The sequence below is a fragment of the Cervus elaphus genome, chromosome 29 (assembly GCF_910594005.1).
Source record: "Cervus elaphus chromosome 29, mCerEla1.1, whole genome shotgun sequence".
Lineage (NCBI taxonomy): Eukaryota > Metazoa > Chordata > Mammalia > Artiodactyla > Cervidae > Cervus > Cervus elaphus.
Genome location: NC_057843.1, coordinates 49,932,496 through 49,955,435, shown reverse-complemented (window position 1 = coordinate 49,955,435; position 22,940 = coordinate 49,932,496). Strand labels below are relative to the sequence as shown.

At 37.5% G+C, this 22,940-nt stretch overlaps 1 protein-coding gene and 1 pseudogene across 3 annotated transcripts in view; both read right to left on the bottom strand.

Annotated features, from left to right (window-relative positions):
• PCSK5 (proprotein convertase subtilisin/kexin type 5) overlaps positions 1–22,940 on the bottom strand; it is a 495,662-nt gene that overhangs the window by 311,870 nt on the left and 160,852 nt on the right. For all 3 annotated transcript variants that reach the window (XM_043891233.1, XM_043891234.1, XM_043891235.1), the window contains exons 6-7: positions 13,400–13,488; positions 9,479–9,651 (exon numbers count right to left, since the gene is read on the bottom strand). In XM_043891233.1, the coding sequence (XP_043747168.1) occupies positions 9,479–9,651; positions 13,400–13,488 (262 nt within the window). The remainder of the gene's footprint in view (positions 1–9,478; positions 9,652–13,399; positions 13,489–22,940) is intronic.
• LOC122686379 lies at positions 16,738–16,881 on the bottom strand (annotated as a pseudogene).

The window sequence follows — 22,940 nt, the reverse complement described above, 5'->3', positions numbered from 1 at the left end:
ATACATGCAGAGAATAATAATGTGCAGTCCAGAGCTTTGGTAATAATATCACCAGATTACTTAGAGTGCATTTATTTGGTGTTCAGGCAACCCTGAAAGGAAAAGTCTATGTAACAACATAGAACATTATCCTATTGTTTCAAAGGGTTCTAATGTAGCTGAAAATTGACAGAGCTAGGAAAGTCTAAATCAAACCTGAACTACAGTTAGAAAGTGCATACAGAACAAGTACAGAAGATTTTCTTCCAGGCTCTTTCAGAATAACCAGGAGATGGCTTAGTCCAGTCTTCCGATTAAAACCCTAACACCAATCCCACAAAGGTGAAAGAATATTTGTACTCCAGCGGCAACATTAACTGTATGCACTTCACTGCTTCAAATTAGGCCTGGATTTATAACAACCCTATGGTTAACATATTTCTCAGTGATTAAATTAGATTCAACAAACATTCGCTGAGTATTCACTAGAATTCAATGTACTTTATGGGAAATGGCAACCCACTCCAGTATTCTTGCCTGGAAAATCCCACGGACGGAGGAACCTGGTAGACTACAGTCCATGGGGTCGCAAAGAGTCGGACACGACTGAGCGACTTCACTTTCTTTCTTATGGGTTTGGAAAGCCCATAAAGGTACATAGAGTACAAGCTCTGCTCTTCAAGAACCTATTATTTAGTGAGAAAGATACATGCAAAACTACCTGATAAAGAGTATACATACCACCAGGAAGAATACAAAGTACAGGGAAGACAGGGTGGAGATCACATATACTTAATTCTAGTTTGGGCAGTGAGAAGGCTTCTGGGAAGAGGTAACAGTTTAGCTGCAGTTCGATGGTCAGATAGGATTTGTCTATAGAGCTGCAGGTCATCAGAGACGGGAAGGACCACATACTGCAGAGAAAGCACTGCGTGCTACTGGGTAGTGAGAGCGGAGGAGGCTTCACGGACACAGAAAACAAACCTATGGTCACCAAAGGGGGGGGGATAAATCAGGAGGACGAGATAGACTTGTTGGCGTTGTTCAGTTGCTAAATCATATCTGACTCTTCCGTGACCCCATGGACTGTAGCCCACCAGGCTGCTCCGCTCATGGGATTTCCCAGGTAACAATACTGGAGTGGGTTGCCATTTCCTTCTCCAGGGGACCTTCCTGACCCAGAGGTTGAACTAACATCTCCTGCATTGGCAGGTGGACTTTTTACCACTCAACCACCAGGGAAGCCCATTAGTAGACTACCATACATAAAATAGGTAAGCAATAAGGATTTACTATATAGCATGGGAAACTATGTTCAATATCTTATAATATCTATAACAGAAGATAAAGTAAAAAATATATATGTAGTTGAATCACTTTGCTGTACGCCTGAATAACACAATATGGTAAATCAAATATATTTCAGTAATAGTAATAAAAGAGTGGTGAATGATTAAATTCCAAAAAAGTAAACAGAGATGAGGAAGCAAAAAGAGGTCAGGCCCAGGTCAAAGATGGCCTAACATGAACATGATTAAAATGTGTGCGTTAAACTCCCACATATGGAGAACAAACTAGTGGTTACCAGTCAGGAGAGGGAAGAGGGGAGGGGCAGTATAGCAGAAAGGAATTAAGAGGTACAAATTATTAAGTATAAAATAAGCTACAAGGACATACTGCACAACATGGGGAAGATAACCAATATTTTGCAATAGCCATAAATGAGTATATCCTTTAAAAACTGTGAATCAGTATACTATATACTTGCAACTTATATAATATCATTTATCAACTATACTTCAATAACTTTTTAAAAAATAAAGTAAAAAAATGTATGCTTTAAGTTACCCAATAGTCCATTCACAGTGAGAAAGAGAAAGGAGTTGCTTTTGATGGAATATTACAAGTATCCCTTAATCTTTATTTAATTTAAATAAGACAGTATTTCTTAAGATCTATAATTTGAAACAGATATTGTATTATATTAAATTTTATGGTTCTAGTTACATTAGAATTAGGGGAGGCATGGCCAGTGAATTCTTTAGTGAAATCAAGAAAATGATGATGAGTTAAGCTGCCTGGTTAGGGAATGTGGTAATAGCATAAAAATAATTTTGTTCTGGGAAAGAGGTAAAGCTTTGTCCTGGGATAGAGGGAGAGGACTACACAAGGGAAATGCACAGAAGGGTGTTGTGCGACGATCCATCAACACCAGCTGGGGGGTTTCAACACCTCTAATTCTCAATCATCCAAATTAAAAATTAACATATTGATGAGTACTACTACACAGTCAGCAAAAGCAAGACCTGATACTGATTGTGGCTCAGATGACGAGCTCCTTAGCACAAAATTCAGGCTTAAACTGAAGAAAGTAGGGAAAACAACTAGCCATTCAGGTATGACCGAAGTCAAATCCAATATGATTATACAGTGGAGGTGATGAACTGATTCCAAGTGATTAGATCTGATAGACAGAGTGCCTGACGAACTATGGACAGAGGTTCATAACACTGTATAGGAGGTGGTGACCAAAACCATCCCCAAGAAAAAAAAATGCAAGAAGGCAAAGTGGTTGTCTGAGGAGGCCTTACAAATAGCTGAGAAAAGAAGAGAAGTCAAAGGCAAAGGAGACAGGGAAAGATACACCCAACTGAACGCAGAATTCCAGAGAATAGTGAGATGAGATAAAAAAGCTCTCTAAGTGAACAATGTAAACAAAGAGAGGAAAACAATAGAATGGGAAAGACTAAAGATCTCTTCAAGAAAACTGGAGATACCAGGGAACATTAAAGACTAGGATGGGCACAATAAAGAAGAGAAATGGCAAGGCCCTAACAGAAGCAGAAGATATTAAGAAGAGATGACAAGAACACACAGAAGAACTACCTAAAAAAGGTCTTAATGATCCAGATAACCACGATGGTGTGGTCACTCCCCTAGAGCCAGTCATCTTGGAGTGTGAAGTCAACTGGGCCTTAGGAAGCATTGCTACAAACAAAGCTAGCAGAGGTGATGAAATTCCAGTTGAGCTATTTCAAATCCTAAAAGATGATGCTTTGAAAGTGCTGCACTCAATATGCCAACAAATATGGAAAACTCAGCAGTGGCCACAGGACTGGAAAAAAAGTTTTCATTCTAATCCCAAAGGAAGGCAATGCCAAAGAATGTTCATACTACCACAGAATGGCACTCATTTCACATGCTAGCAATATTATGCTAAAAATCCTTCAAGCTAGGCTTCAGCAATACGTGAACCAAGAACTACCAGATGTACAAGATGGATTTAGAAAAGGCAGAGGAACCAGCGATCAAAATGCTGACATCTACTGGATCATAGAGAAAGCAAGAGAATTTCAAAAACACATCTACTTCTGCTTCAGTGACTATGCTAAAGCCTTTGACTGTGCGAATCTCAACAATCTGTGAAAAATTCCTATAGAGATGGGAATACCAACCAAATTACCTGCCTCCTGAGAAATGTGTATGCAGGTCAAAAAGCAACAAGTTAGAACCAGACATGGAACAATGGACTGTTTCAAAATTGGCAAAGGAGTACGTCAAGGCTGTATATTGTCACTGTGTTTATTTAACTTCTATGCAGAGTACACCATGCAGAATGCCAAGCTGCATGACTCACAAACTGGAATCAAGACTGCCAGGAGAAATATCATCAACCTCAAATATTCAGATGATGCCACTCTAATGGCAGAAAGTGAAGAGAAATTAGAGTCACTTGATGAAAGTCAGAGAGGAGAGTCAAAAAAACTGCCTTAAAATTCAACATTCAAAAATGAAGATCATAGCATCTTGTCCCATCACTTCATTGTAAATACATGGGGCAACAGTGGAAACAGTGACAGATTTTATTTTCTTGGGCTCCAGAATCACTGCATTTGGTGACTGAAGCCACAGTATCATAAGACTCTTGCTTCTTGGAAAAAAAAGTTATGACAAACCTAGACAGTGTATGAAAAAGCAGAGACAGCATTTTACCAACAAAGGTCTGTATAGTCAAAACTATGGTGTTTGCAGTAGTCATGTATGGATAGGAGGGTTGGACCATAAAGAAGGCTGAGTGCTGAAGAATTGAGGCTTTAGAACTGTGGTGCTGGAGAAGACTCTTGAGAGTCTCTTGGACAGCAAAGAGATCAAACCAGTCAATCCTAAAGGAAATCAACCCTGACTATTCATTGGAAGGACTGATCCTGAAGCTGAAGCTCCAATACTTTGGCCACCTGATACGAAGAGCTGACTCAAGTCTCTGATGCTGGGAAAGATTGAGGGGAAAAGTAGAAGGGGCCAACAGAGAATGAGATAGTTGGATGGCATCACTGATTCAATGGACATTAACCCAAGCAAATTGCAGGAATAAAGGATGAGGAAGCCTGGTGTGCTGCAATCCATGGGGTCACCGAGTCGTACACAACTTAAGCAACTGAACAACAATAATGGTGATGTTAATATTCATATTAATAAATATTTCCCTTGAATAAATCTAAGCGTCCAAATATACCTCTGTTCTTATCAGAGGCAACTCTTTAACCCTTGGCTTATTTGCAGGACAGACATGACACCCAATCCTGTCTACTGACTTAGCCTAGAGCTCCATCCATTCCTCTAGTTGGGAGAACTGGAAACCCATTTCAGAGGAGGCTTCACGATCATCAAGCAACACAGTTTGATCTGAGGTCTTTTAAAATACACAAAGAGCTCATGCAGCTCTATGTCAAAAAAACCCAAACAACCCAATCAAAAAATGAGCAGAAGATCTAAAAAAGACATTTCTCCAAAGAAGACATACAGATGGCCAAAAAGCACATCAAAAGATGCTCAACATCACTAATTGTTAGAGAACGAGGCATCGCCTCATACCAGTCACAATGTCATAATTAAACAGCCTACAAACAGGAGAACAAGATGGCAGAGGAGTAGGTGGACGTGGAGTACATCTCTCTCCACAGATACATCAGGAATACAATTTCAGACACAGAAGTGCATGCAGAACACCAGTGAAGAACAGACAGGAGTACCTGACCAGTGGAAAAGAATATATAGAGCCACGCAAAACTCGGTAGGACAAAAAAACTAGGGGGAGAAACAGGAGGGTTAGTAGGGCTGGGTGGGGGAACTGAAGCAGGGATCTGATCCCCACAGCGGGGCAACTGTCTGAGTCAGAGGAGAAACATGTAAGGCTGAGAGTGAAACAGCTGATCTGTGGCAGCCTGAATGGAATGATAATCAGACAGTCCTTGCCGCAGCCAAACATATCCTGGACAGGGATGCGGGTCTTCTGGAAGGCACAGCGGCTGGGAGCTGGAATTTAGGGATTGTGGAGTAATCCCAGGGGGAGGACTGCTGTTAACTGCAGAGAGACAGATTGAGGGGATGTGAGGGAGGAGATTGTGGTGCGAAATGCCTGTGGAGGAAAGCCAGGCAATCACGGAAGCAAGGTGATGCTGCTGAGTCACATGTAGGGGGTGGAGCCATCACCACAGCCTCTCTCCCGGCTCACCGGCATCCCCAGCTGAGCAATTGAGAGGCTGGCCCATCAAATGCATGATGCATTGAACTAGAGTAGGACCTCACTCAGGGTACTCCTTTAAGGGACTGATGCACCAAACTACAGAATGGGACTCCACCCAGGGTGCACCTTAAAATGCCTGACACACCGAACCACAGAGTACAACCCCAGCCACGGGGGCCCCTCTATGTGCCTGAGGCTCTGAACAACAGAGAAAGACCCCAGGAGAGGGAGCCCTCTAAGTGCCTGAACGGGCAGAGCTACGGAGAAGACTGGCCAAAGAGGCCTTCTGATCCCCAGCTACAAGAAGCTCGAAAAAAGACTCAGATAGGGCCATAATTCCTGGGATGGATGCAGTCCATGTCCCTGCACACTTTGTATTGCCAGGGTTCCTGCAAGCCAAGCAGCTGCACCACCTTCATGCTCAACTCTCACTGGGGCAGTGCTGCCACAGGCAAAAAAAATCTTGCATCTACACGTGCAGGGTAGCTTCAGTAGTGTCCAAATTCTTGCATCCCCGTAGACGGGGTCACACAGAGTGGGACACAACTGACGTGACTTAGCAGCAGCAGCAGACTGTGGCCTGCCAGTCTTCTCTGTCCGGGGGGGCTCTTCAGGCAAGACTACTGGAGCGTATTGGCCAATACTGGTTGCCATACCCTTCTCAGTTCAGTTGCTCAGTCATGTATGACTCTTTGTGACCCCATGAACCGCAGCACGCCAGGCCTCCCTGTCCATCACCAACTCCCGGAGTCCACCCAAACCCACGTCCATTGAGTCGGTGATGCCATCCAACCATCTCATCCTCTGTCTCCCCTTTCTCCTCCCGCCCTCAGTCTTTCCCAGCATCAGGGTCTTTTCAAATGGGGCAGCTCTTCGCATCAGGTGGCGAAAGTATTGGGGTTTCAGCTTCAACATCAGTTCTTCCAATGAACACCCAGGACTGATCTCCTTTAGGATGGACTGGTTGGATCTCCTTGCAGTCCAAGGGACTCTCAAGAGCCTTCTCCAACACCATAGTTCAAAAGCATCAATTTTTCGGTGCTCAGCTTTCTTTATAGTCCAATTCTCACATCCATATATGACCACTGGAAAAACCATAGCCTTGAGTAGATGGACCTTTGTCGGCAAAGTAATGTCTCTGCTTTTTAATATGCATACCCTTCTAGAGCACTGTATTTCCTGCTGCCCTAGCCGCCAATCTCCCTGAGTACCTGGTGCTGCCAGAACCCCTGTGACCCAAGCAGCTGCAGCACCTCCACCCCTGGCCCTCACAGGGGCAAACCCAAGTCCTCCAAGGCAGCCTCAGGAGCAAACCCCAGTGGACGACCCACATTCAGAGGTGGAAATACAACCACAATTGAAATCTAGGGGCAGTGTGGCTAAGGAAGAAGACCCCAAACCTTCCCACCAGCCGTACAAGCTGCAGATTAAATCCACACGATCAACTGGGCAGGAACTCCGTGTCTATGGAATATATAAAAGGCCACTGAGAGCTCCCACAAGAGGAAACACACTAGTTCTGACAGCTGTAGACACTGGAGGCAAGAACACACAGGAGCAGGACCAGATTAGAATCCGAGCTGCCCCCACAGCAGGTCCAGAGACCAGCACAGTGGTGGAGGGCATCCTAGGGAGGCGAGGTGGACTGTGACTCCCAGCGAGGGAAAGACTCTGACAGCACTGACTCAAGAAAAACATTTATTATTCCTATGTTTTCACTTGTTCTGTAGATTCTTTTGGATATTTTTTCTTTTTCTTTCCTTTCCTTTTCCCCCTCTGTTGTAGTTGTCAATTTTAATGGCATTATAAAATCTAATTATGCTTTTGAGCTTTTTGTTTCTCATTCACAATTTTAATTGTTCTCATAAACCTCTACCTCTACATTGGGCTTTTGCATTCCTGTGGAGTTTCCCTTTTTTTCTTTTCTCTTTTTTAATTTAATTTTAATATTTTTAAACCTATTATTTTTTTCTACATTTATTCCTTCATTTGTTTTTCCTACTGTTCTTTACCCCTTGCAGCTAATCTTTAATGTACATAAATATTCTTTATCTACCTCTGTTTAACTTTGCATATCTATTCTTTCTTTTCTTCCTTTCCTTTCCTCTGAACATATTTGTTAGTTTTATTTTCATTGCTTTACTCCCCAATTGGCACCTTGCTTTAGTTTTGCTTCGCAGTTTGTGTTTTAGTTAGTTTTGTTCTTAACTGGTAGATACAATTTTTGGTTTCCTTTGTTCACTGGGTCAATCTATCATACTTTATTTTTGTTGGACTGTTTTGATTTGTTTATGGGTGTATATGTGTATATTCAGTCACACTTTTTATTGTCATAAACCTCTGCCTCTAAATTGGGCTTTTGCAGTACTGTGAAGTTTTCCTTTTCTTCTTTTTTTCTTTCTTCTTCCTTTTTTTCTTTTCTCTTCTTTATAATTTTAACTTTTAATTTTTTAAATCTATTATATTTTTTCTACATTTATTCCTTTGTTTGACTTTCCTACTGTTCTTTTCTCCTTGCAGTTAATCTTTAATGTATAAAAATCTTCTTTATCTATCTCTATTAACTTTGCATATCTATTCTTTCTTTCTTTTCTTTCTTTCCTTTCCTAGGAATAAAACCACCATATAACCCAGCAATTCCACTCCTAGGCATATACACTGAGGGAATCAAAACTGAAAAAGATACATGCATCCCATTGTTCATTGCAGCACTATTTACAATAGCTAGAATATGGAAGCAACCTAGACGTCCATTGACAAATGAATGGATAAAGAAGTTGTGGTATATATACACAATGGAATATTACTCGCTATAAAAAGGAATGCCTTTGAGTCAGTTCTAATGAGGTGGATGAACCTAGAACCTATTAACAAAGTAAAGTCAGAAGGAGAATGATAAATGATAAATATCATAAAATCTAGAAAAATGGTACTGAAGAATTTACTTATAGGGTAGCAATGGAGAAATAGACATAGAGAATAGACTTGTGAACATGGGAAGAGGGGAGGAGAGGGTGGGATGTATATAAAGAGCAATATGGAAACTTAAATTACTATATGTAAACCAGATAGCCAGGGAATTTGCTGTATGGCTCAGGAAACTAAAACAGGGGCCCTGTATCAAACTAGAGGATGGGATGGGGAGGGAGGTGGGAAGGAGTTTCAAAAGGGAGGGGATATATGTATACCTATGGCTGATTCATGTTGAGGTTTGACAGAAAACAGCAAAATTCTATAAAGTCATTATCCTTCAATAAAAATAAATTAATTTTTACAAAGTCTACAAACAATAAATTATGGAGCAGGTATGGAAAAGAGAGAACCCTCCAACACTGTGGGTAGGAATATAAATTGACACAACCACTGTGGATAAGAACATGGAGGTTCCAAAAACAATTAAATACTGAACTATCATATGATCCAGCAATCCCACTCCTGGGAAAAATTATCTGGAGAAAAACATAATCTGAAAGGATATGTGCATCCCAGTATTCATTGCAGCACTGTTTACAATAGCCAAGACACAGAAACAAGCTAAATGTCCACCAACAAAGGAAAGAATAAAGCAAATGTGGTACATATACATAATAGAATATTACTGAACCATCAGAAAAAATGAAATAATGCCATTTGCAACAATAGGGATAAACCTGGAGATTATCATACTAAATGAAACAAGTCAGAAAAAGGCAAATATCATATAATCTCACTCATATGTGGAATCTAATTTTTTTTAAAAATGAAACAAATGAGATTATTGACAAAACAGAAACAGACTTATAGATACTGAAAACAAACTTATGGTTACCAGGGAACTCTACTCAGCATTCTGGAATAACTTACATGAGAAAAGCATCTAAAAGAGAATGAATATATGAACATGTATAGTTGAATCACTTTGCTGGACACCTGGAACTAACATAGCATTGTAAATAAACAATACTCCAATAAAATTAAAATGAAAAAAAAACCTACCATTCTAACACCGTTTTCGAAGGCTTGCCGGGTGAGTGGCGCTGGTCCATCCACAGTCTTGCCATCATCATCTGGACCCCAGCTTGCACTGTAAATGTGCACATGCTGGGGATTGAAGCTCACTGATTTTGCTTCAACCATATCCGTGACATCTCCATCCAGCATTCGAACTCCTTCAAGACAGAAAGGAGAAGCAACTCTATTAGAAGCTTTACCCAAACAGACCAAGATATATTTCAACTGCAGCATTTTTAAACAGAAACTATATTGTAATGTAAATGATCAAAACTTCTTTACCAATTGTTCTCTTTTTCTAAGTTTTCACATTCTCTCCCTTCTCTTTATCCCTGTCTTAAATGTGTACTTGACAAAGAGAGCCTCAAGCAATCCATCTTCCCTAAACTTCTCTTCATTAGGTTCCTTGTACTCATAATTGGTATAAAACATTCTAACCTAGGCAGGCTTTGAAAATTTGGAAAGCTGCCAAGTTGGAGTGCTCCAATTTCCTCCATACTTAATATTATCTCCTAATCTGAAATACTGATGTGAACTTAATATATTACTTCTTTGCCAAGTTATTTATTAAGTCAAATAATAAATGAGAATGCCCTCTGTGCATGTAACACATCAAATAATTCTCAAAGGGTTTTGGCAATGTTTAGTCATTAATCTTCATGTAAGTATTCCCACCAGACAGATAGGAATTTATTATTAACCTTAATTTGCTAAAATAGACTTAAATCTTAAACATAAATTTTATGTCAAAGCTTTCTTCTTTTAATTTTATAGACTCACAATAGCAATGAAACATCTAATTGTTAAGTAAACATATCTTTCCTTCAGCTGAAGCTATATATACCATCACTGAGACATCACAGTATTTCAAAATTGTATCTTTATAGCCCAAATTTACTCCTTAGGAAAATGTTGTTATCTAGTAGGATTTCAAGTTTTATTGGTTACCAATAAATGAGGATTAAATAATAAAACTCTAAATCAACAGCTTTAGAGGCAATGTGGCTTGAGGAACTCTGGTAGAATATAAAAAATATTCTTGAAGGATATATATATATATATATATATATATATATATATAGGAATATATATAAATAATATACATTTTTTGTGCTTTTAAAAATGTTTAACTTAAAATTACGAAAATAGAAAAACACAAAGAATGACAATGAACCCAGATATAGCCCTGGCTCAACAACTGTTCACATTTTGCCACATTTTCTTTATCTAAAAATATAAACATTAAGCTAAACCATTTAAAATTACATGACAGATATGACACCATCCTTTAATATTGTTTCCAAAAAAGGAAAGAAATAAACACCCACTCAACCTTAAATCTCCCCAAAGCATCCCTAAAGATTTTGGCTACTATATCTCATGACTATCTTTTCCTCTAGACTTGCATATTTTTAAAGGAGATGTATTATATATAAACAGGTGGGTTTCCCAGGGGCTCTGTGGTAAAGAATTCACCTGCCAATACAGGAGATACAGGAGATAGGGGTTTGATCCCTGGGTCAGGAAGATCCCTTGGGAGAGGAAATGGCAACCCTTTCCAATATTGTTGCCTGGAAAACCCCATGGACAGAGGAGTCTGGCAGCTACAGACCACCCGGTCACAAAGAGTTGGGCCCAACTGAGCACATGCACATAAAAAATAGTGATGTGAAAAACAAAGGTTTTGAACATACCCCTTTAAAAATTACCGGAATGGAAAAGATACTTTGAAAACTCCGTCAGCAGTTTATTCTGTGGGAGAAAATCACCCAGCAGGATGCTCTGCACACACTGGGTCCTCAGCAGCTATCAGACTCTTTTGATTTGACATGAATATTCAAAACTCATCTGCATGGTTTTCACCAAGTAAGATGAACTACTTCACATTCTTACTTTCTATTTAAAAGCATAAAACCGAACTATTTCACCACTACAGGGAGGTCTGAAATAATCTAACCAGTATGTCTAAACATGGGAGTGTCTACACATCTGAATTTTGTTTCCACATCATGAAATTCATGTGAAGTCCATGAAAACATGCTTGATAAGATTGTATCTACAGGGTAATATTAATTTTCTGACCAAAAATTGATAAGAAGTTTATTTTTGCAAGTTTAAAGATGAATGGTTACTTATTCTTCATTTAACTAAGTGCAAGACTTCATGCCTTGGATTTGGAGGGGTTAAATTTATAATTTAGAAGGTTCTTGTTTTCAGGATGACTGAACATTCGTCAGGCATTGCCATACATTCATTTTTTTAGAGGTCTTATCAGCTGGGTGAGCAGCTTATCTGTGAGGTTCAGAAGTTCATGCCTTCATCTCCTCAAGGTCAGAAGTGCTGGGTTAGTACTGAAGAGTAATGGCAGGGACCTGACAGTGTCTCCCTGGAGGAGGAAATGGCAACCCACTCCAGTATTTTTGCCTAGAGAATCCCATGGACAGAGGAGCCAGGCGGGCTACAGTCCATGGGGTTGCAAAAACTTGGACATGACTGAGCTACTAATACTGAGAATGTCTCTGTATGTATGAGTGCGTGTGTGCTGGCCTGCAAGGAGGGTTGACTGGACAGCCATTGCAGTTATCTGATTATCTTGAAGAGAGCAGCGGCCTCTGGCAGCCTCACGATTCTTCAGAGGACATCTGTCTCCTTTCCATAACTCCTCTAGGAACGTTTCACTTGACACACAGCAGATGCTCTCAGAGTACAGCTAATTACTGGTTAACAAGCTGCCATACTCTAAGAAACCCAGGTGAAATAAAGAGAAAAAAGAGGTTGAATTTACTGACAACTGACAGACAAGATAGTCTCAGAAAACCTTTTCTTAGCATCATTATCATATACCTCAATTATTTCATGCTATACGAGATCTACATTTACTTTAGAAAGGTCTATTATTTTTATTTTTTAGATCTGGTGCTTCAGGTGGTAAAGAATCTGCCTGTAGTGCGGGTTCGATCCCTGGGTCGGGAAGATCCCCTGAAGGGAATGGCAACCCACTCCGGTATATTTGCCTCAAGAATTCCATGAAGAGAGGACGCTGGTGAGTTATAGTCCATAGGGTCACAAAGAGGTGGACATAACCGAGCAACTAACACTTTCACTTTCACCATTTGGAGACAAATATTATGCTGGAAATGAGGATGTCAGCCTAATTCCAGGAACTTCATCTTAAGAAAGTCTTCAGGAGATGCCTAGGTGTATACTTCCAAAGCCAACAGGATCTACATATCTCTTATAATGTTTTCTTCCCATTTGTGTGCGGCTGTGGCACCAGGTTATACTAACAAAGATGATTGCACATGGGAAAGTGAGAGCTTGCTTCTATTAATATCTGAATTTATACTGCTTGGATTGGGTAAGTATAGTAAGTATAGGTATATTTGAGTTTGTGTGTGTGTATATACTATCTATAATCTGCAATTACTAATGGTAATAATATTACTATACTCTTTCAAAAGGAGATCTTACTATTTAAACTGAAATTAAAAGAAACTTTTTGTAAAGCCTAAGGGAAAGAAAAAAAAAATATTTTCTGTTTGACAGAATTTCAAAATGCTTTTTTCTGTAGAGATAATCTGGCCTGGTGTTTATCTTTTTAGTTCTTTCTGACCTAGGTACCAATTTCACAGTTCCATATAGATGCTAATGACCCCATTTTTGCTATTGGACAAGCTTCTTTCATTTTTATTTAAAGAAAGATTTCTCTGTTTGCAGCACTTCAGGGGGCTGCTTCAAAGTCTTTGTTTTAATAACACAGGTTAACACAGTCATTTTGCTGTCGGCAGTAGTTGAACACTGTTATGCAAACATATGCTTGTCTTTAGTTCAGAAAGGGTTCTGAAAACGAGTTAGCAGGAGAACTCTTGGCTCATTTCTGCGTCCACAGGAGTCTGGGTCCCATACCTCCGATCTTGGCGTTGAAAGCAATGCCCACTGTACAGTGAGAGTTGTTTGCTGCGGCGGCCACCTCTCCAGCGCAGCGGGTCCCGTGCCTGCAAGGAGAACACACACACTTTCTAAAGGAAGACACCTCATTCTCCCAACCTCAGCAAGTCCTTGCTGCCATTCAGACCTCAAAGTGGTGAAGGATGTAGCAAGCTGTGGGTGTTTCTGGAACTTCCTACCCATGTAGCACTTAGTCTGTCCATAGCAAACTTTTAGCACTTAATTATATTCTATTTTGGGTTATATTTTTATATGCTTATTTTTTGATATCTTGCTTTCTCAACTAGAAAATCCCCTTGAAGGCTAACATCAAATTGTATGTTTCTTTGTATTTTCTGAACTTTCAACATCCAACATGGTAACCACTAGCTGCGTAAGGCTAATGGATACCTGAAATGTGGCGAGTGTGACTGCATGTTAATTTTAATTTTAGTTAAAATTAAAAACTAGTACTCAATTATTAGAAAACTCAAGAATGTGAATATAAGAAGTACTTTGTAAACTGGAAATTTAAATACACATCAAGGATCTCCAATAAAAATTTATCATCTAAAATGGGACTGCTATAAATACAAACAGAATTTCAAAAACCTTGAGTGAAAAGACACCATAAAATAATGTATTAGCACTTATTTCATGTCAATTACATGTCAAAATATCATACTCAATACAATAGATTATCAAAACCTATTTCACCTGTTTGTTTCCACCTTTTTCCTGCTTTTTCAAGATGTGACTGACAGAAAAGTACAAAATTTTTCTAAAAGATATTCTGTTAATTCTTACCAAGATAACAGTTCTTTGATCAGAAAAATCATTTAGCTGAAAGGACTTCTAAGATCTTATCCAAGGACTGCAAAGAAGTGTCAAGTGCAAAGGACAAGCTCTTTAAAAACGGCGACGTAGTACAGTGTGTGCTGAGAATAATTCTAAGGTATGGTTGAGCCTAGAGAAAGAAGGTGAGGACTGATGACTAATGCTTGCCCTGGGTGCAGGAAGGGGGCGACAGCCATTGTGGTGTAGTTCTATGATGATGAGATCCAAAGCTCACCTTCTTTCTTACATTTTGAGAAATGAGTTAAGGAGGCCCTTAGATGTAAAGAGATCTGTCAAAAATAGCTCAACAGTGACTAAAACTCAGGACCCCAAATTCTGTTTTAGTACCATTTATTTTACAGTATATTCTACGCAGTCATCATGGGATATAACTACCGTCTGTGCAACTATAAACAAGTTGCTGCTTACAACTGATAGGTACACATCAGTTTATACAAGAGATAAATACTGCTTTTACCACTTAGTAATGTCATTTATCTATCTCTTTCCACATAAATATTAACCTATATATCATTTAAATGGTTACAATTATTCTTTACAATCTTTTAAATTTCATAAAATGACATAAACCTATATACACATACCTATATGTGTGTGTACATAGACATCATAATTTTATTCCTAGAAATTTACCCATTTTTCACTAGTATTAATGAAATATAAAAATAATAGCTTGTATATACATTTTAAATATCTTGGGGTAAAATTCTAGAAGTGGAATTACTGGATCAAAGAGTATAGAATATACTGTCAAAATGTCAACAGAAGATGAAAGTAGTATAACTGAACCTCATAAAAATGGCAAGACTGATAAATATTACTACAATTTGTTATGCATGACAAAAAGAAAAGATAGGCCATAAGCCAAGTTGGATGACAATAGGAAGAATGGAGAAAATATCTAGACAAACCTCTGTGTACATAAACCCCTATATATGAGTTTTTCAATCTTTTTCATCCTTGCCAAACTGAGTTGAAAAATATTATCTCATCGTCACTTCCCTCTTTATCCCTTATGATTACATTTGTTGCTATGCATCTTTTCAAATATTTATTAGCTATTTCTATGTCTTGCCTTGTGAATAACCTCTTCATGCTTTTTTGCCCAAATCACTCATTGCCTTTCCATTATATCTGTTATAAATATGTTTCCAAATGTTTTATTTGGAACATGAAAATCTTGTTTATGGCATTTTTAAGTTGTCACACACAGTATTTAATCTTGATATACTCATAATTATCTTGCCCTCTCATACTTGGTCATACCACTTTAATCATTAGAAAAAATGATCTCTTTTTTAAAAAATACTTCTTCTGGAAGCCCCAAGCTAAACTACTAATTTTCCCCTGAGCATAGCAATTATTTACTATGATTTTTTATTAGCCTCTTGTTGCATATTACTTCCTGGTGTAGGTTATTTTTATTCAAATGTCAAATTCCCTTTATGAGTTTACTGTTTTTACACTACATTGCATCTATTAATTAATGCAAGTTCTACAGGAGCATAAGGACATCTGTTTTTAATCTGCCCTGGTTTATTCTTAGGCCCATGGGTTATTAAGAAGTATGACTTAAATTTTTTGAATGTTTGCAGCTGTTATATTTTTTATAATCAATAACTTAATTAACTTATGATAAAATAATATAATCTTTATGAAGCAATCATTTGAATTTTGTGAGCGCACAAAATGGTAAAGCATGTGATCAATTTTTATAAATGTTCTATGTGGTTGAAAAGATGTATATTTTCCAATTATTCTAGATAAGTCCATCATGTCAAGCTTGTTCATTATTTTGTGGATTTGTTAATATTCTTTGTGGTTCTATCGATTTTTATTGCCTTTAGAATGGAACTATCAAATCTTTCTAGTGAAACAAATTGTTTATGAATATGTAATAACACTTTTATGTTTCTTAAATAAAATTAAAGATATCCAGTTAGTATTTAAGTTATAAACCACTTGATCCTTTTACTTTCAAATATTCTGTTTATATTAGTTATACCTCATAAATAGAATATAATTTTTTTAAACCCTGGCAATTTTTGTTTTTGATTCAAGAGTTAGTCCATTTATATTATCTAAGTATTCATATACACATAATCATTTCTGTATTTTTCCCCTGTACTAGTTTGGATGTTATACATTATATTATTTAGTGCTTATCCTAAGCACTTATGGATACCTAAGATCACAAAGCTACTGATACTTTTTTCAACTTTGCCCAAACAGTACAGATGTCAGAATGTTTTAAGTCTGATTATCCAGCTCTTGACATGATCCTCCCATAATTATAGTTACACATTGGATTTTTCTTAACACTAGAAATCACCCACTACTACTGTTCTACTTTAAACAATCACTGTTTGTTTAGATTTACATTTCTTGCTTTTTTTTTTTTTTTGGTAGCACTTATTTCCTTTTGGGATCACTGCTTTCTTTCTGAAGAACATTCTATAAATGTACCCATCAGAGAGACTTTTGATAGCCTCAGAAAATGACTTGACTTTACTGATGTTCTTAAAAACTAATTTCAATGGATATAGTTAAAATAGTAAGAACAGATACTACACTCAATCTTAGCCAAAAGGTAGAGAAGCATTTTTTCAATGGGTATAGAATTCTAGACTAATAGCACTTCAAAGATGCCATTCCACCATTTTTTAACTTTGCTTGTTTCTGATGAGAAGTCAGAGCCATCTGGCAATCTAATTCTCTGGATGCTTTTCAGATCTTTGCCTTTTCTATTCTGCAGGTTCATTAAGATATTGTATGCGTGGATTTTAAAAACCTCTTTCTTGGAATTCCTAAACCTGTAGTTTAACATTTAAATTTTCAGAAGTCTCAGCTAGTACCTTGATGTATGCCTTTATATCATTCTATGGTTCTTATCAGAATCCCAATTAAGCATACATTAGACCTTTTCACACTTTTTTAATCTTTATCTCACCTTCAGGCTTCCCACATACATTACTCTCTTGGCTGTGTTCTCTGTAACTTGCTCAGTCCTATATTTCACTTATCCTGTCTTTAGCCATGACTAACCTGATATTTAATCCATTCACTGAATTATTCTTTTCAGGTACTGAATGCTTTATTTTTGAAGTTTTTTTTTTCAAATCCCCCCAGTTAATTTGAATAGTCAATTTTTCTTAAAAATGCTTTTCAATGTTTATTTCTTGATACAAATAAATTATATACAAATAATAATTCTAAGTAGGTGAATCTATTTCTGCTATTTGTGATTTTTTACTGGCTTGTCTTTATGGCAATGTTTACTCCATGCAGTTGGTGAATTGTCCATTTAGAAGATCATGCTGTTTAGGCTTTTATCTTTGAATTCTTTGAGGATAGTATGGAAAACTCATTTAAAACTGATTTAAATTCACTTCTAACACATGCCTTGGGTCACACCAACCAGGACCTGTTCCACCAAATTAAATCTGTGGGCCATATGAGTAATGTGGATTACAGGTGCAAATTCCACAAGAACTGTGAGTTATTCTCAAAAGCAGTTATATATTTATTCCTTTGCCCCATCTATTAACCAGGGAGAGAAAGTCAAACATATCCTTTCACTTCCCATGTAGGATTTCTTTTTCTGTGTTTATTGCACTGAAGACAGTACGTCAGGGGTTCCACTTTATGCAGAAAGCTTCTCTCAGCCCTTTGGACCAAAGCTTTGTCTCCTGCTATCTCTGGACTTTTAAAATTCAGCTCCAGGCTGGTTGGGATTGGTTAGTCACCCTGGGAAATGCCTGGTGTTGCTCATCTAGTTTATAGATTTGAGGTTTCTCAGAGAAATACCCTAGCACCCCATTAGCTCAACCATGCACTAATAAGTTCTTTAATATTTTCCTATGAGTTTTAGATATACTGTGGGAGGAAAGATTTAATTGAATATCTGTTCTACCATATTACTAAAAAAATAGAAGTAACTTGTTCTCTATTTCTAAACGCCCTGTACATACTATGTGCATCATTCATGTACAGTGAATGTTTGTAGGTGAAGAACACAGTGAATATTTTCCTTATAAAAACATTTCTTCTGTACAGGGCCCTACATCATGATATGTGGACTATTTTGAGGAGACAGGCAAGTTATACTCTACTGCTGACACATACATTTTAAATATCAGTTAAATCATGTATTTCAGCATACTGTAATTGAGGGTCCAAATTGCAGCTCAACTACATTTAAACAGCCCACTCTTCAGATGACAATGATCATTATTCCAAGTAAAGTACTAGTCATCTTTTTTATTTATATCTTAGTTAGACTCTGTTTTTACATGGATTTTAAATAGATCATAGAACAATGGATATATCATCATGACCTATTCAAATATGTGATCATGACTCAATTTCTTCCTTCTCCCAAAAAACAAAGGGTGGTCAACAAAAAGTATATTCATGATGTCAGTAAATATGAAAGTCACAAAACAAACAAAACTGTTTCTCAGATGCAGTTTTCTTCAGAGATGACTGAGTGTGAGCATTTAAAGTATTTTTAGCATAAGAAGAAAGACTTAGTAGATTTTAGTCTAGAAAACAATATACTTGTTAGATTAAGCTTGGATCCACATGTACCTAAATAAAAATTTTACTATCCAAGTCACATACAATGTTCTTTGGAAAGAAAATGAGTCACCTGTTTAACTTTCTTACATATGTTCACAATATTACTATGAAACATATTTTCTGAGACCTCTAAAAGATAATCCAATTATGTAAATTATAAGGACATATAAATCAAGGACTTAAATTGAATAGCATCTAAAATAAAGTACATGCAGGGAAACTAGAAATTAAAAATGCATCAGTTCTCTGAATCCCTTAAGGATATTGTTATGTCTGCCCTAGTAAGTGTAAAATGTTGTGTTATGTAACAGTATGTATTACACAATTTTTACTTGAATAAACGATTTTGGCTCTTAAGGAGCATCTTGATTTAAAAATCACATCTGTTTTTGTCCTTTCCCTTTTTCTTACTCAGAAATATAAGTTTTCTCATCTGCTACATTACCTATTCCCAACAAGAAACCACTGTAATTATAGGTCTCAAGTTTTACCTTGGCTATCTGATTGAGAAGATGGAAAATCAGATCAGAGTGCCTGTTAACTCATTTCTATGATATTGTGAACTCATACAAGTGAAGTGAGGCTAGAATATAAATTTGCGGGGTCCATTACATCTTGCTACATCGTAAAATACTGCCTTCACACCTTTGTTTGCTTTCTCCTACTCTAGTCACACTGCTTTATAATTTTTTTTTTATTTCATATGAGTTAGTAGGGATGGAAATATTAACTCATTTGAGATTTACCATGAATCTGAAGGTAAGATGTGAACAAGCTCAGCAATGAATCAGAAGCATCAGGACACATGCATACCATCTCTGGTTAGTGATCACTACACTGCTTGAAATTATACTTGTATGGAATCAAGCAGTGGCAAGCTGGAGAAAGACTACTTTCTATGTCTTTTCTTTCTTAGAACAAACATCTTTGCTGTTCACGGATTCTGTCTCCAGGCTCCCGCCCCACTGGTTCTAGTCCCTTTGACATCTGATGAGTCCATTCTCCTTGGCATGTTTTGATTTGATTTTGTTTAAATCTGAATGAAAACCTTCCATCTGAGCTTACTTCAAAAGTCCCCTTCGAAAGGGACAGGAGAGCAAGAATAGTGATATCTTTGAGGTATTCTCCAATATATCATGCAGAGCTTTTCTTTCTGATTGCTTGTACAGCTCTTGATAATATTACCACTTTGTTTATATCACCCTCTCCACTTCTCAAAGTATTTTAACCTCATCTGGTTCTCACTTCAACTCTGCAAAGTAAGCAAAACAGACACTAGTTCTCTTACTGCAAGAAATGTAGTCAGTCATAGTGATTAGTAGGTATAAACTGTGATGGGGCATAGATAAATTAATGCTTTTCACTCTTGCAGCAAGACTCACAGGGGCCCATATTCCTAAGTCTTTGAATGATGGCCAAGATTTCTTGACTTCCTTGCTACTACCCTACTAATTCTGTAAGGTAGAGGCAACTATTTCCTCATTAGTATTGATGACAACATATTTGACAATATATTTTAGAACTAAAACTAAACTAAATTATTCAACTTGAGTTATAAGGAGCAAATGCTGAGAATCTTAAAAATGAAAACTTCAGAAGAATGGAAAATAGCTGAAAATAGATTTTCACTCTATCTCCAGTGAAAAGCTTAAGGAACATATTGGCAGCAGGGAGGTGGCGGGGGCGGCGGGGGGAGGTGGGGAAGGGTAAATGAAAATTTTTAGGGAGGAAAACAATCACACAGTCAACTTTCTGATAAGTTTTTGTGAGACTATTAAGATAATAGCTTCTGATGTGATAACAATTAAACATAGTCGCTGGGGCTTCCATGATACTAAATTTTTTTAATATACTAGGAAGAAATTCAGGAAAATTCATTCACAATAACTGCTATGGATTGAAAGTTTCTGTCCATCCTATCCCAAGCCACATATGGAAACCCTAATCCCATTGTGAGGATATTTGGAGATGAGGCCTTGGGGAGACAACTCGGTGATGAATGGTAGTATCACGATGGAATGAGTGCCTGTATAGGAAAAGACACAAGAGAACTGACTTCTCTCCCTCTGCCATGGAAGAAGGCAGCCATCTATGAGCCAAAGGCCAAATCTGCCAGCACCTTAATATCAGAATTCCCAGCCTCCAGGACTGTGAAAAATAAATGTTTGCTGTCTAAGCCAGCCAGCCTACTCCGTTACAGTAGCCTAAATTAAGACAGTGAAGGGCACATAAGATATGGTTGTATTCACAGGCCTTTTGATTGCCTAATATTGAAAGAAATTTAAACATGAACTTAAATTATGACAGTTTTTATACCTAGCAACGCACATTATGAATCCTCATTTTGGCTCTCAGGAGTAATGTATACAATATTTGAAGAGATTAATAAAAGCATTCATCAATTGCTCCAAAGCCTAACAGATACATTGCTGGCAAGGAAAGAAAATGAAAAAATACAGTATTAGAACATTACATAATAACAGAATACTACTAAGAATTGGCATCAGAAATACAATATGCAAATGACTAGCAAGTATTCAAAAAAAGGTGCAGAATATTTCTGTTGGATGGTTAAAATTATTGTCAATCTGACACACACACATGAATACACCTGAAAACTTGGAAAATATGAATAAGGTGTGTAAATTGCATTGATGTCCTTTTCCTGGCTTTGATATTTTGTTATAATTATACATGTTGCTACCACTGGGGGAATTTAGGTGAAGGATATGGGGGACCTTTACTATTTTTTAAACTCGCTGTGAGTTTATAATTACTCTAAAGTTTAAAAATCATTGTAGGTTTGAAGAATTTGTACAGTTATTTATAATATTGATTGTAATCCAAGAAGAATATTTCAGTCAGCACCTAAAATACTGAAAATAAATAAATCTCAAGTGGTCAAACTGTTTTAGGATTTTTTCTCACCTCTGCCACTTTCCTTCCTCCTTAACTTCCCCAGTCTAGGAATATTACTTAATCGTTGTTAAATAAATTCACTGTTAAACATACTAGCTCACGTTTAAAGGAAAGAATAAATAGCTTGGTTTATTAGAAGACCTAGTTCTTTACCTCACTTCTGTTGCTTTCTCAACTATAATGTTGCATGGAATGATGAAGTTCAATAAAATCCACAGCAGGTTAACTCACACACACTTGTGTATATATAAAAGATAACCCTATTGTATGGCAAAGAGAACTATATTCAGTATTTTGTAACAATCTATAAGGGGAAAGAATTTGCAACACAGACACATTACATGGAGTAAAAACTTGTTTGTGTATATATATGTATGTGGGCTTTTCTGGGGGCTCAGACTGTAAAGAATCTGCCTGCAATGCAGGAGACACAGGTTTGATCCCCGGGTCAGGAGGATCTCCTTGAGAAAAGAATGGCTACTCATTCCAGCATTCTCGCCTGGAGAACTCCATGACAGAAGAGCCTGGTGGGCTACAGTCCATGGGGTTACAAAGAGTTGGATACGACTCAGGGACCAACAGTTCATATGGATGTACGCGCGTGTGTGTGTGTGTATATAAGTCACTTTGTTGTATACCTGAAACTAACATAACATTGTAAATCAACCATTGTTTGTTTGTTGTTTAGGTAGTAAGTCATGCCTGACTTTTTTGTGATCCCATGGACTGTAGCCTGCCAGGCTCCCCGTCCATGGGATTTCCCAGGCAAGAATACTGGAGTGGGTTGCCATTTCCTTCTCTTGGGAATCTTCCCGGCCCAGGGATCAAACCCACATCTCCCACTTGGCAGGTAGAATCTTTACTACTGAGCCACCTGGAAAGTCCAAAAACAGCAATACTTCAATTTTTTTTAAAAAGCCTACAGTAGGCATTTTTATACATGTGTTTGTATATAGTGGCTGACCAAGAGGTAGGCTTTTCATCAGCCTACCTCTCTTCCTACCCTTATCTTATAGATCAGTGACAATGTCAAAGCACTGGGTATGAGAGATCCCTCTGATGAAATTCATTAATCATGATGATTAAATTGGGCCCTTTTACTTGACTCCATGGTTGATATTCTAAATTTACCCCACCATGCTTTTCAACTCTTTTTTGCTTT